Genomic DNA, 12,115 nt, shown 5'->3' with positions numbered 1-12,115 from the left:
GTAGAAATCTGCTAAAAACAACCCAAGGGTGATGAGCCCTTGGGGACTGTGTGCCCAGGACCATCGCTGGTGCAGCCATGGTGCCGTGTCGCCCTGCACTGTAAAACTAAAGAGTTCTTTCTAAAATGAAATCGCACAAAGAATCAAAGTGTATTTCCACGCTTTCTCAACCTGGAGGGACTCATTTGTGTGAGGCTCTAGCGACAGAAATTGTTAGGCTGGTCACAGCACACAAGACTTGCTTTGAAATCTCTGCAGCTGGGGCTCCTTGGGGAATTGGGGATGGGAACTTATTTTTAGTCGTGGTCTAGGTTCTCATTGATCTGGGTTGTGAGTGTGGCAGCAAATGAAAGAAGCATTTAACGCTCTGTATTCAAGAGTGGGGACCGATCCAGGAGCATTAAATTCTCAGCATCCTGACCACAGCCCAATTTGTAACATTAAAAATACATTTGGATGCTGTGAATTTGGCAGATGTGTCAAGTGTCTATAAAATCCTTAGTAGAGGGCAGCTTTCTGATGTGAGTAATAACATCCAATTGAAACGTATATTGGCTAGAATCAAATAAAACTAGCACATTTCTAGCACAACACCAGTCAGCATATGGAAACTATCGAGGTATTTTAACCATAACTGGGGACAGAATAGTGTTAATTCAGTCCCCAAGCTCAGAGTTTCCCAAGCAAGCAAACTCACTCTGAAAATTTGCTTTTTACCCCAGTCTTGTAATAACACACAAGCCTCTCTCAATTCCTGTCTTTCCGTATTTCCATCTACCTCAACATTTGTTTGCATGAGGTTCCTGATGGGGGAATAAAGAGATTTAGAAATCAGCACACCTACTAATGAGGAGGAGGCTCCGTCCGCCTGCAGCGGCCATGGGGATTTGGAGAGACCCACTGTAACTCACTGAATTGTTTTTTTGGCTTGACTGTTGTTGCTAATGCTGGTTTTGCAAGTGTTAATGTCAGTCTGGTGCTGTAAATCACTGGAACGTAACCTTTGAGAGGACGCATCACTTCAAAATGGAATTAATTAGATGTAGTCTCATCCCACCTCTTACTTAGGTTATTTTCTTTCCTCCTTTTGCTGCTTGGAAGATCTGGTGTGAGAAGGTGGCACGAGTGATGACTGCAGGCTGACCTGAGAAGTTGCCTGGGATAATGCCAAGTAAAGCGATTTTTTAGGCAGTCTTTTTCTTGGTGATTCACGCTTTACCTTTACTCCCGATGGTTTTTCACTGGCGTGTTTGGACTCTCCCTGTTGCATCTCAAGGTAAAGAAGGTTGAAGAGCCACGGCTGATAAAAGTGCCCTGTTTTTCCCTCTGGCTTTGGAGAATTTGATTGAAACCCGCGTAGCGGAGGATCAGACACACTATACCGGCGGAGGAGGAAGGTGATATGGAGCCGAAACCCATCTTGTATTGAGTGTTCTGTCTGGAGTCTCTTGCTGGTCCTGCCCTCTGCTAAATTTACTGGTTTTGGAGCAGCTGGGGTACCCTGGGGACAAACATTATGGAAGAAGCTCCGGACAGGGTGAGCGATGGCTCTGCCTCTCTCGGGCGGTCGAGCCCTCCCCGTGCCGTATTTCTCAGCTGGTGCCGGGCGTTCAGGGACCTCGGAGGTTGCATAAAGTTTAAATAAATAATGCTGATGGGTTAATTGTAGCTCGCAGGCTCAGTTGTTGATTAGAGTCATATGGTGTTTTTCCAGTACATCGCAACCTTAATTTCAACATCCTCGTTTCGTATAACCATGATGGATTCTGTCTCCAGTCTCTTGTATTTATTTGGGGTCTTCTGCCCCCGAAATGAACTGCCGTTGTAGGAAAGGAAACACGATAACTTAACTTTTGTACTCGTTTGGGGTGCATATGTTTACATGTTTCCCAGTTGCACTGGCGAGGAAATCAATAAATTAGTGATGCGAGGTGAACGCGGCGTCGAGCCGCAGATGTGAGATTACTGGATGTCGTTCATCACCTAAAGCAGTTTTGCTGGAATAAAAGCAATTCTGAGTCTCTCTGTTGTTTTGGCTTTAGAATTTCTGTCCAAAATAAACCATCTATTTATAAAATAATAACAAATGCGGTAAGAAAATTCCTTTAAAATTCACAATTCACTGTCTTACTGGGAGCAGAGTGTGAAATGAATTCTCCCCAGTGCAACTACGGTTTCCGCTCTACCATTTTACAGGTGAAAGAAGAATCTTTAGATACATTAATAAACTTCTGTATCACACCTTCAACAATTAGACCTACTTTCGCGCCCTAGATACTGTTTTATAATCCCTTAATAATGAACACCATTTATCAAATACGAGGTGTTTTCTCAAAAATTAAATTTATATTTCCTTGGGGTTGCTCTTTGCTTTACTCTGTCTTTACAGTGACCAGGAAGGTGAAGATTTTTTCCATTATTGGATAGTTTTCTTTATTTCCTTCCTCTGTAATCAGTATTTTACTTTCAGATGCTACAATTGGAATGTTACAGCCCAAAAGGGTTCATTGTTCTATTTAAAAAGAACCATAAGAAAGTTTAATTGCGGGCTTTGTGTAAGAAGTAACACTTTTAATTTGGTTCTGAACTTCCCATCAGGTCTACTTCTACTTGCCTTCCTCACTTAAAAATAATATGTTTTTACACAGTGTTACTTTCAGCAAATCTTATGTAGGTTTGAAGAAATGTTTTCATCTCTAAGTGTAAACTATATAAAAACCAAGCAAGTCGATGAATTAGTGTGTTCTGAGTCAAATAAGGAATAGGCAGCTCTTTTTTGGGAGAGTAGCTAAAGATTTGTGTCTTAATGGCTGAGCAAATATTTGGAAGGAAGTTTTGAGACATAAAATGAGTGTTTATGAGCAACTCAGATTTGCTCAAGTCTAAGTTTGCTCTTGAGTTCCGTGTGTATTTTTCTCAAATATTGAGTAAGTTCTGTGAGATCGCCTTGGCTGTGGATGTGAAGGGGGATAACATCTCTTTTTGGAGCATCTTTGTGTCGGCTGGTGGAATCCTCATCTCTTCTCCTGGAGAACCAAGCAGCTCTGCCTTCCCTGGGACCATGCACAGAAACTAGCATTTCACATTAGTGCCGAAGCAAAGGGAAACGCGGCAATTGGCGTCTGTGAAGAATTTCAGTTGGACTTTTTTTTTTTTTTTTATTTGCAGAGCTTTCCAAATTTCAGAATATGCAGGACAGTTACTTGCTTAATAGCCCGCTTGGGTAACATGCTGCAGCCACGGCTGGGCCTGAGTACAGAGACCGTAGTGAAATCTGTTGAAAGGAGCATTCTTTAGTCCTTTGGTTTGCACTTAATCCACATGCCTTTAAATGGAAGAGACGGGAAATTTTTATTCTGAAACGTGGTTGAAGGAGAAGGTAGGTGGTGGTTGTTTCTGATCTAGTTCCCCCTGCAGCACGTTTGTGTGTCCCTGATGGAACGTGCTACATGATCGTGGTGTGACACTAACACAGTGTTAACTTTCACATCATTCAGAAGATATTTCAGAGGAGTCTTTTTTTTTTTCCCCCCCCTCTGGAAAATGAATTATAAAACGTTTCCAACTTTTCTACTTTTATTATAATGCAGCTATGTTCCAGCAAAAGCTCCTGGCAGATAGTTCACTCGTACATTTCCAAATGAAGATGTGTTAAATTTATTTGCTGAAGGAGCTTGTAGCTTGTGCTGTAACCTTGGTCATGGGACTGGATATAAAACCAGAGGGACAGGAGCCCACTTAACAGCGGGAAACAAAGTGGAGCTGGAAATGTTATCAGACTGGGAAGGCAACACGTGTTGAATTACTCCAGAAGTCAAATTTTGGACACGTGATTCGGGACACGCGGCTTCACTCGTTGAGTCCACGTGTGGTTCACGCTGCTTGTGTGAGGTTGGGATGCACCGCGGTTCTATAAAGGGAACAGGTGCCCCAAGAAGCTTTCAGAAAATAGCACAAAAATCCAGGCAAGGTCTGTTTCCCGTGCTCGACCCTCTTCACCTGCTGAACCCAAGGATAGTATCCCGCTAATTCAGTGAGAGGTTTAGGCAAGCACTCAGTGTTCTATATGTAATGTTGCATATTTTTTATTTAGAATTAATGGTGAGCATAGAGGTTTTGCGAAGGTTTCATTTTCCTTCTCTAAATACATATTGATCGGCAGTAAGTTTTTTCCACACTTAGAGAATCAAAATTTATTGCAGTAACCTTAAACCTATTCATAGTTCATATTACAGAAGGGCTTTCATATAATATATTGATCAGCTTTTGCCAGAGCATTATTGTAAAATGGATGCTGAAACTCTGGTCTACTCAGGTTAAAAATCCCAATGTGGTACATTGACTTTTGATGTGCTGACTGTATTTTCTTTGTAAAAAACCAGCTCCCAGCCGCCGTCCCAGCCCAGGGGCTGTAGGGCACAACCATGTATTTCTGAGAAGGTGAAAACCAAATGCAGGTTTTCTTTCCACTCTGATCTTGTTTCTTTTCCAGGCCCTGGAAGAAGCCCAGAAGGCCATTCAACAGCTCTTTGGGAAAATTAAGGATATTAAAGACAAGGCTGAAAAATCTGAACAAATGGTGAGCGGCAGTTTCTTTCTTGTCTTTGAAAGGGAGGAGGACACTGAGTTTGCTTCCAGTTCTCATTAAGAAGGGAACATTTTTGTCTTGGGTCCTGCTGACTGGTGGGTAATTTGCTGTCGAGCATATGTTGAACCTGTACCCGTGTTCGTGTGCTAATGTGGCTGTAGAGCTAACGTGTCTCTAATCCCCAAAAGAGGAGCACGTGTTTCTTATCTCCTTAAATTTCGTTGCTGTGGTTTGATATTTAACCAGAGTCTTGGTGGTTTTTTTTTTTTCCATTCATTAGGTTAAAGAAATCACACGAGATATCAAGCAGCTGGATCACGCCAAGCGGCATCTGACCACCTCCATCACCACCCTCAACCACCTGCACATGCTGGCGGGGGGGGTGGATTCGCTCGAGTAAGTAACACGAATTTTTAGTGGTACTTGGGTGCCACAGCTGAGTTCTTCAGTTTGGTGCAGTGCTCTGCATAGGTCTGTAACAGCTGCTTGTTTTTCTGGAGGGAAGTTCGCTTAAGAGGTTCCAGTCTTGATTTTTGCTGGCAGATGCTTTCCGTGTTGCTCTGAGTGACCTGCAACCTGTGTTGCTGTATTTAACGGTTTGTGGCCATTGATTGCTCGAATTGCTGTGTTGATCCTTGGTGATAAGGACTCTGGCCTCATTAGAGAGTAAGATAGTCTGTCCAGTTTAGTGTCTTCATTGCGATGTTCTCTTCAGGGATTTGGGAGGATTTTTATCAGTCTTATGTCTTAAGTGTGTGTGAGCTTAAGTGGAGTGAGCTTACTATTTCAGCAAGGTCTACTCTAGTTCTGAGAATGAATTCAAAGAAGCCTTACAGCTTGTACTGTATATGAAGTGGGGTTAGATGTTTCTAATAATCCTTCATGGTTTTTTTAATGTGCTTGAGGAACACACAAGCTAAGGAAATTCAGTTTTTTACATATTGCATCTGTGAAGCATTGTAGCAAATTCTGCACAAACGCTGGGTTGTTAAGTGTTCGGAATAAAATTTTACCTAGGCTGCTGTCTCTATTGAAATGGTCCTAAAGGATGAAGTAAAAATAAATAAACTTGATTTTTTTTTCCGTCGGTTCCCTGTGAAAGTTATTAACAGAAAAGTCAAGGCTAACAGCTTTCCAGCATAATGATTCTCCTCCCTGTGAAGCTTTAAGTCGCACTTTGTGTGTGATGATGAATGGCTTAACTCAGGTCATTATGGTGAAATAACATTTACTGCCTCCGGACCCACACTGGGAAGCGGATGCATTCAGTAGTTTACGTGTTCTTTGCCAAGTGTTGCTTTTGACATTTCTGGGTTTTGAGGCATTGTTAGATGTGTGCTGGATTGGTTTATTTTAGGATCAGTTAAGTGAAATTTTAAGGCTGCGTTGGAATGTTAATGAAGAGTTGTATATTTTAGAAAAATAAATGTCAATAGGGACTGGCATGACCCAGTGTGGATGAGGTAACCTGTGGAATTACCACCCAGGATTTTCGTTGAACCCGCCTTTGTAAATCTTCCGTTTCTTCTGCAGGGCTATGACCAGGAGGAGACAATACGGGGAAGTTGCCAACCTTCTCCAAGGTGTTGTGAATGTGTTAGAGCACTTCAACAAATACATGGGGATTCCTCAGATTCGACAGCTTTCCGAAAGGTAAAGTGATCAAACCCTGAGCGCTTGCTTGCCTGCTGTGAAGGAAGGTCAGAAAATGCATTAGATAGAATGAGTTTCTCAAGGATGTAAAGGCTGGACATAGTCCTTTGAGCTTCTTTTCCAGCCAAAACAAACAGGTTAAAATTGGACAGAGTTCGCTCAAGTCTTGAGCAGCCTATTCGGTTAAATATCAGTAATCAGTACGGATGTAATCCACAAATGATCTGCGCTTCTCGTTGACGAGCTTTTTAGTTTACCTACCTGGAGTCATCTGTGGAAGCGCAAATTGTTTTGAGATCTTCGTGTGCAGGAGTTTGTGGTGAACCCTGAGGCAATGCTTTCTCCTGTCTTCTTAACAACGCAGTGATGCGGTTCGGCAGCGTGGCATGAAGCAGAAATATATGCATTAACATCGTGGTGCTTGGGGCCCCTTTCTGCCCAGATATCTGCCTTGCTGCTGTTGAATTGCTGTCAGGGCGCAGAGCTGCCTCAGAGTTTAGGCAGTCAGGGTTTCTTTCGGTGCATTTGCCACACTCAGTTATTCTGAGCACCTTGAGTTTCTTCTGCCCAAACCCACTCCCATTGCCCAGTTCTGCCGACATTTGAGGCTTACAGCAAATCTTCCCAAAACCACCTGCAGCACTCCTGACTGCTCTGAACATTTGTGCTGAGCATATATAGTCTTGATTTTGTGAAGTGGAGTTACATGTTTGAATTTGATGAGTTTCGGTGCAGCTCCAGCAGCAAGTGCCCACCGTTTTCAGCAGCAGGTGAGGGCACAGTGGTGACTGAGCCACAGATCTCCTGGGGTCTTGATTTTGTTTGGGACGTGACTGTTGGGTGTCAAGGGAATGAGGCCCTCCCTGTTCTAGGGGCCAAAACCTCCTGTTCCGGCGTTACAGCTGGCCTGATTTCTCTCACATCACACATGTCGTTTGCTTTACAGTCCGTCATAGTGCTGAGCACAGCTCAGAGGCATAAACAGCCTAATAACCTTAGGGATGAACCTTCTTAATGACAGGACCATACCTGAGAATGTTTCTTTTCAGTGTGAAAATTGCAAATCTGTCAGCACCATCCTCTTGATGCTGAAGATGACTTTGCTTGTTACAGAGGAGCCTTCCAGGGCCAGTAATTAATTTTTCTGGTGACTCCCTTTGCTAAGACAGCAGCTGGCCGCCTGTGCTGTTTAGTGATGGAAACAGTGCTTGAGTGATTTGTTTGCAATATTTTCATGTAAATCTGTTGGACTTTTCTTTTACGGTATAGGTCCCTCTTCCAAAAAACCCAGATGGAATCCATGAGATGGAGCAAAAGAAAAATCCACCCTAAATCTAGAGAGGGAGATGGGGCTTTGTTTCAACAAAGCATTTGACTATAAGCATTTGCTTAAATGAACATGAACGTCATGGAAATATAAACATATGTCAGTGCTTTTCTGAATTTAGGCTGTTGTCTATTCCAACCTCATGCTCGGAAAGATAACTTGCTTCATTTTCTTCCAGAGTGGTAATGCCCTTGGGCAGAAACCTGTGGCATTTGACCATTTTAAGGCCAAATATAATTTAAGCCTTAGTGCAGAATTCTGGCTGGTTTTCCCTTTCCAATGGATGATTATTTAATACTTTTGTAGTTGCTGATAATTGCAGAAAACAATTCATTCTGCTACTAAAAGGCCCAGTGGTTTCGAGTCACGCCAGAGAGACTGGCAAGGACACGGAGGAAAACTTCTTTTGTTTTATTCTCCCTTCGAGATAAGGATCTGAAAAGCTCAAGAAAGTCTGTTCCTCCTATTTTTAGAATTGCCTCGGCAGGGTTTTCCTTCCAGTGTTTACACAGGGAGAGTTGTACCATCTGGTAGCGATAGAAGCGGCTGCTTGTGGGGCGAAAGGAGAGCTGCACGGGGTGGTGCTGGGATCGCTTTCCTGCTCTGACAATTGCTCCAGGGAGGTCTACGGCATGGGAATATCTGCTCTGGAGTTTGACTACTACACGTGTACGTATTAGGGCCCAATTTGGAGTTGGCTTTTCTCTCTCTGTGCTTGGAAATACTTTCACAAGTCGTGCAACATCAAAGGGATTTTGCCTCTCTGTGGAACTGCTGGGGTTTGATATCTCCTGAATTGGGTTTAATGGGACAAGTGAAGCCTCTTGGATGTTTGCAAAGGCAAGAAATGCTTTACTAGGTGTTGGCACAGACCCGTGACAGTAACCAAAGTCTGTTACATACAGTTACTCTATTATATACACTGCTAAACAAGCAGATTCTGTTGCTTTCTTTAATAAAGAGCCTCTTTTTCTTGGTGTGAATGGAGTGAAGCCAAATATGAATGGGATACCATGAGAAGTTCCTGCTTGGTGGTGTTGGATGTGCTCTTTGTCATGGGCTGTTCAATTTAGGTTCCTGCTCCTAGATGCTGTGAAAAGTGAAAACTAATAATGTGTTTTTCCTGTTGTTTCCCACCTGTTCTGTCCCTTTGAAAATAACCAAACAAAACCCCACTGTAAGGATTCATTGGAAACCTGACTGAACTCTCAATTAATTGGCTTCTCGTGCTGCTCCTGTTGAGTGTTGACATAAAAATGTCACAGCTCACATCCAAATGTATATATTCTCCTAATCGTGTTCCTAAAACAACTTTCTTGTATGGTGCATTGGAAGTTGTTTGTTGTAGTAAATAGGAATATTCTGTTATCTCTTGATCCTCTTCTGTTTTCTGTCTGTGGAGGGAGGGTACAATTAGTGGTCACAAATCCACCCATGAAAGTGGTCGCGAAAGCTTAGCAGATAGTGGAAAAAAGCCTGGAAAGTATTTAGGAGAAAGATGATTATAAGTTTGCCACAGGAAAACAGGCTTGCTCAGCCTCTTTTTATCTCAGCAAGCTGCCAGGCATAGTTTAAGATTTCTAGTAGCTTTGGCTAAAGGAATTGTGGTTTCTAGTAATTTAATGTCATTTGAAACATAACAGTGGATTTTCTTGGGTTTTTGTTTTTAAAGGCGGGGGAAACAGAGAACAAAAGCCACTAATAATAAAACAAAAGTCAGAGAAACAGAAGTGGCTAATACGTGGGTCAGCAAAGGTTTTGGCACACGCGAGCAGCCCCAGGACAAGGCAGTTCCTGCTGCGGCGGTGCTGGGCGGCTGCTGCCGCCCCAGGGAAGGATAATCCTCATCAAACCCACCTGAGAAGAGATCCCCAATCTGGTATCAGAGATCCCACATCCCAGAGATCCCAGATCTGGTATCAGAGATCCCCAACCCGTTATCAGCCCAGAGCGCCCAAGGCTGCTGAGCCTTAGCGGGTAATTCACTTTCCATGAGTGGTTAAACACGCTCTGTACGCATGCAGAATTGGTCCTTCAGGAGTGAATCCAGCAACAGGTCGAGGCTTTTACCGCTGCATTTTCCATCCCGTGAGGATTATTCTGAATTATTGCGAGGCTCACAGCTTTCCACAGGGAGCGAAGTGCCTTCCCGCGTTCTCTGCCTGAAGCGATCGCTCTCTGAAGAGGTGGCACAAAGGTTTTCGTATTTCTGGGTGGGTGCTCCTGGAAAAAAATAATTATGCGTGTCTGTGTGCGTGTGCTTATGTAAAGAACGATGGTTCGTGGGAGAGCAGTGAGGCTCCTTGTCGTTGCTCACACATACCTAAACATTTGGCTACTTTGATGTCTCTTCCCCATCCATATCTTACAAAATATAAAGAAAAAAAAAAAGGGCTAAATCTCATTTTCCTGGTTTGCTTTTGAGAAATTTTAAAGCAGGACAGATTTTTTTTTTTTTTTTAATATATTTTAACATGCCAGTTCAGCAAGGCATTCCTGCAAGTTTCTTAAATTAAGGATATGAGAATCCCCGTTAAGACTGTCCTTAAGTACTTTTCTGAATCAGAGCCTAAACCAACAAAGCCCGTGGACAGGGCTTTTAACTGCTTGACAGTGCCTCCGTTAAATTTGTTTAGTCTTTAGGAATCCGGCTGCTGCTCTTTCTTCGGTGCCTCCTATGCTTGTGCAGCTGTTGTCGAACAGGAAGGTCCCTGTAGCTGGTTGTAAGGAAAGAAATACCACAGCCAATACATCCAGTTTATACAAACTCATTCATTTCTGTGACTCCTAATACTAAAGGCTTCTTGTTTCTTGATTGTTTAAAAGATACAAATTTTCCGTCCATGTTTAGTGTCTTTTTTTCTTCTTTTTTTCCTAAGGTTGAAAGGGTTTGGTTCTGTGATGGCTTCTCACATGAATTACTAGTGTTTATGCAATTTAAGCAGGATTATACCTGCAGTTGTGGCTGCTGGGCTGAGTTCCTCCTTATTGCTTAAATTTCCCACTCCTATTTCAACATATTAGTGAATCCCTTTTGTTTCACAGTTATGAAGGTGTTAACTGGGGATCTGTTACACCTGGAAGGGTAGAGGAGTTTCTAAACATTCCTGTGAAGCAAAGAGCTTAAGTGGGAATTAAGTTTGACATTGCAGGCAGGAAGCTTTTCCAGCAAAATCCCCATAAATAAATCCTGGATAAGGCAGCTCATACATACAGTTAAATCACAGATATAAAGTTATATTTCAACCGTCGCTTTTAAAGGACTAGAATTTTCTGCATTTGGCACCATTAGAGATCATTCCTTGATAAGGTTGAGGAGTCTTAAACAAAAAAAACTTCCAAATTCTTCTCCTCACAGTCTGAACAAACATTTTCAGAAAAGTAAATGTAGCCCCTCTTTCTAACAAATCAATCTAATGGAAAAATCCACTGCTTTGAATGATCATTTTAGACCTTAAGGCATTTCCAGTATAATAAAAAGTGATGGAAGAATTCAAGGGCTGCAGTGGGATTTAAGTGCTTAACTGTTTGTTTTGGCTCTTTCCAGCACGTGTAGGCATTTCCATTTCCCTAGAAGTATCAATTAAGCCATATTGACTTTTATTTCTGGAAATTGGAAGCTTTATACTCTCAGCTAAATAAAGAGCAAGATTGTGGTTGGTTCAAAACTTTTTCACCCATTTCATACCTTCGCTCTTTTATGCTTCTTAAGATGTGGAGGATTTGTAGAGTAAAACCGCTGCCAACGACATTCACGTGGATGCATTTAAAAGTAGGTCAGTGCACCTGGAACCGTGAAAGGTTCACGGTGAAGATCGAGACATCGTGGAGCTTTTTACGTGTCAGAAACGTACTTTTGTTGAAATGCGATCAACGTACGCCAGTGTAAAGATCAATTGATCACGTTGGCATTAAAGGAACCCTGCTGATTTCTCAGCTGATTGACTGGCCCTTATTGAAACACTAAATTGCAGCGGGGCAAGGGCATCGAGGACGGCTCTGCTCGAGCTCAGAGGTCGGGGCTGTAGAGCTGGAGTTGTCATCCCGATGTCGTTCAGGGAGCAAATGCTCTCCCAGTTTTGACATGCAGACCTTCTTATTGCAGAGGTTTTTCTTTAGCTTGCTTTTTTTGGTCACTTTAAAACCTTCGTGTAGCTGTGAGTGTTTCAATCTGCTTTGTAGTAAAGTTTGCAGCCATGAAACAAGTTGTTGTCCCCTCCGCAGGGTGAAGGCGGCGCAGAATGAGCTGGGCCAGCAGATCCTGGCTGACTTCGAGGAAGCTTTTCCTTCTCAAGGTACAAAGGTAAAGTTCTCACTTCCCCTCTTCCTCTCATTGAAAAGTGTTGCTGAAAACCATTCAGCATAATTGTCATCGGGTTTAATCCCATTTTACTTATAGATTGGATCTCTCTCTGTTTCAGGAGTTATTTTAGAAAGCAGATGGGTCCCCCGGGCTGAAGGGCTAAAGCACCAAATGTGCTTCCCCAAAATTATGCATCCAGACGTTTGCAAACAATTTTGGGGGAGGTGTGAATTTGAATTTATTT

At 42.6% G+C, this 12,115-nt stretch overlaps 1 protein-coding gene across 2 annotated transcripts in view; it reads left to right on the top strand.

Moving 5' to 3' along the window:
- VPS53 (VPS53 subunit of GARP complex) overlaps positions 1 to 12,115 on the top strand; it is a 59,330-nt gene that overhangs the window by 12,403 nt on the left and 34,812 nt on the right. For both annotated transcript variants that reach the window (XM_065647234.1, XM_065647236.1), the window contains exons 5-8: positions 4,493 to 4,579; positions 4,869 to 4,984; positions 6,122 to 6,241; positions 11,793 to 11,871. In XM_065647234.1, the coding sequence (XP_065503306.1) occupies positions 4,493 to 4,579; positions 4,869 to 4,984; positions 6,122 to 6,241; positions 11,793 to 11,871 (402 nt within the window). The remainder of the gene's footprint in view (positions 1 to 4,492; positions 4,580 to 4,868; positions 4,985 to 6,121; positions 6,242 to 11,792; positions 11,872 to 12,115) is intronic.

Source organism: Caloenas nicobarica, chromosome 17 (genome assembly GCF_036013445.1).
Source record: "Caloenas nicobarica isolate bCalNic1 chromosome 17, bCalNic1.hap1, whole genome shotgun sequence".
In the NCBI taxonomy this organism is placed as follows: domain Eukaryota; kingdom Metazoa; phylum Chordata; class Aves; order Columbiformes; family Columbidae; genus Caloenas; species Caloenas nicobarica.
Note: the sequence above shows the minus strand (reverse complement) of the source record. Positions and strands in the feature narration are given on the sequence as shown.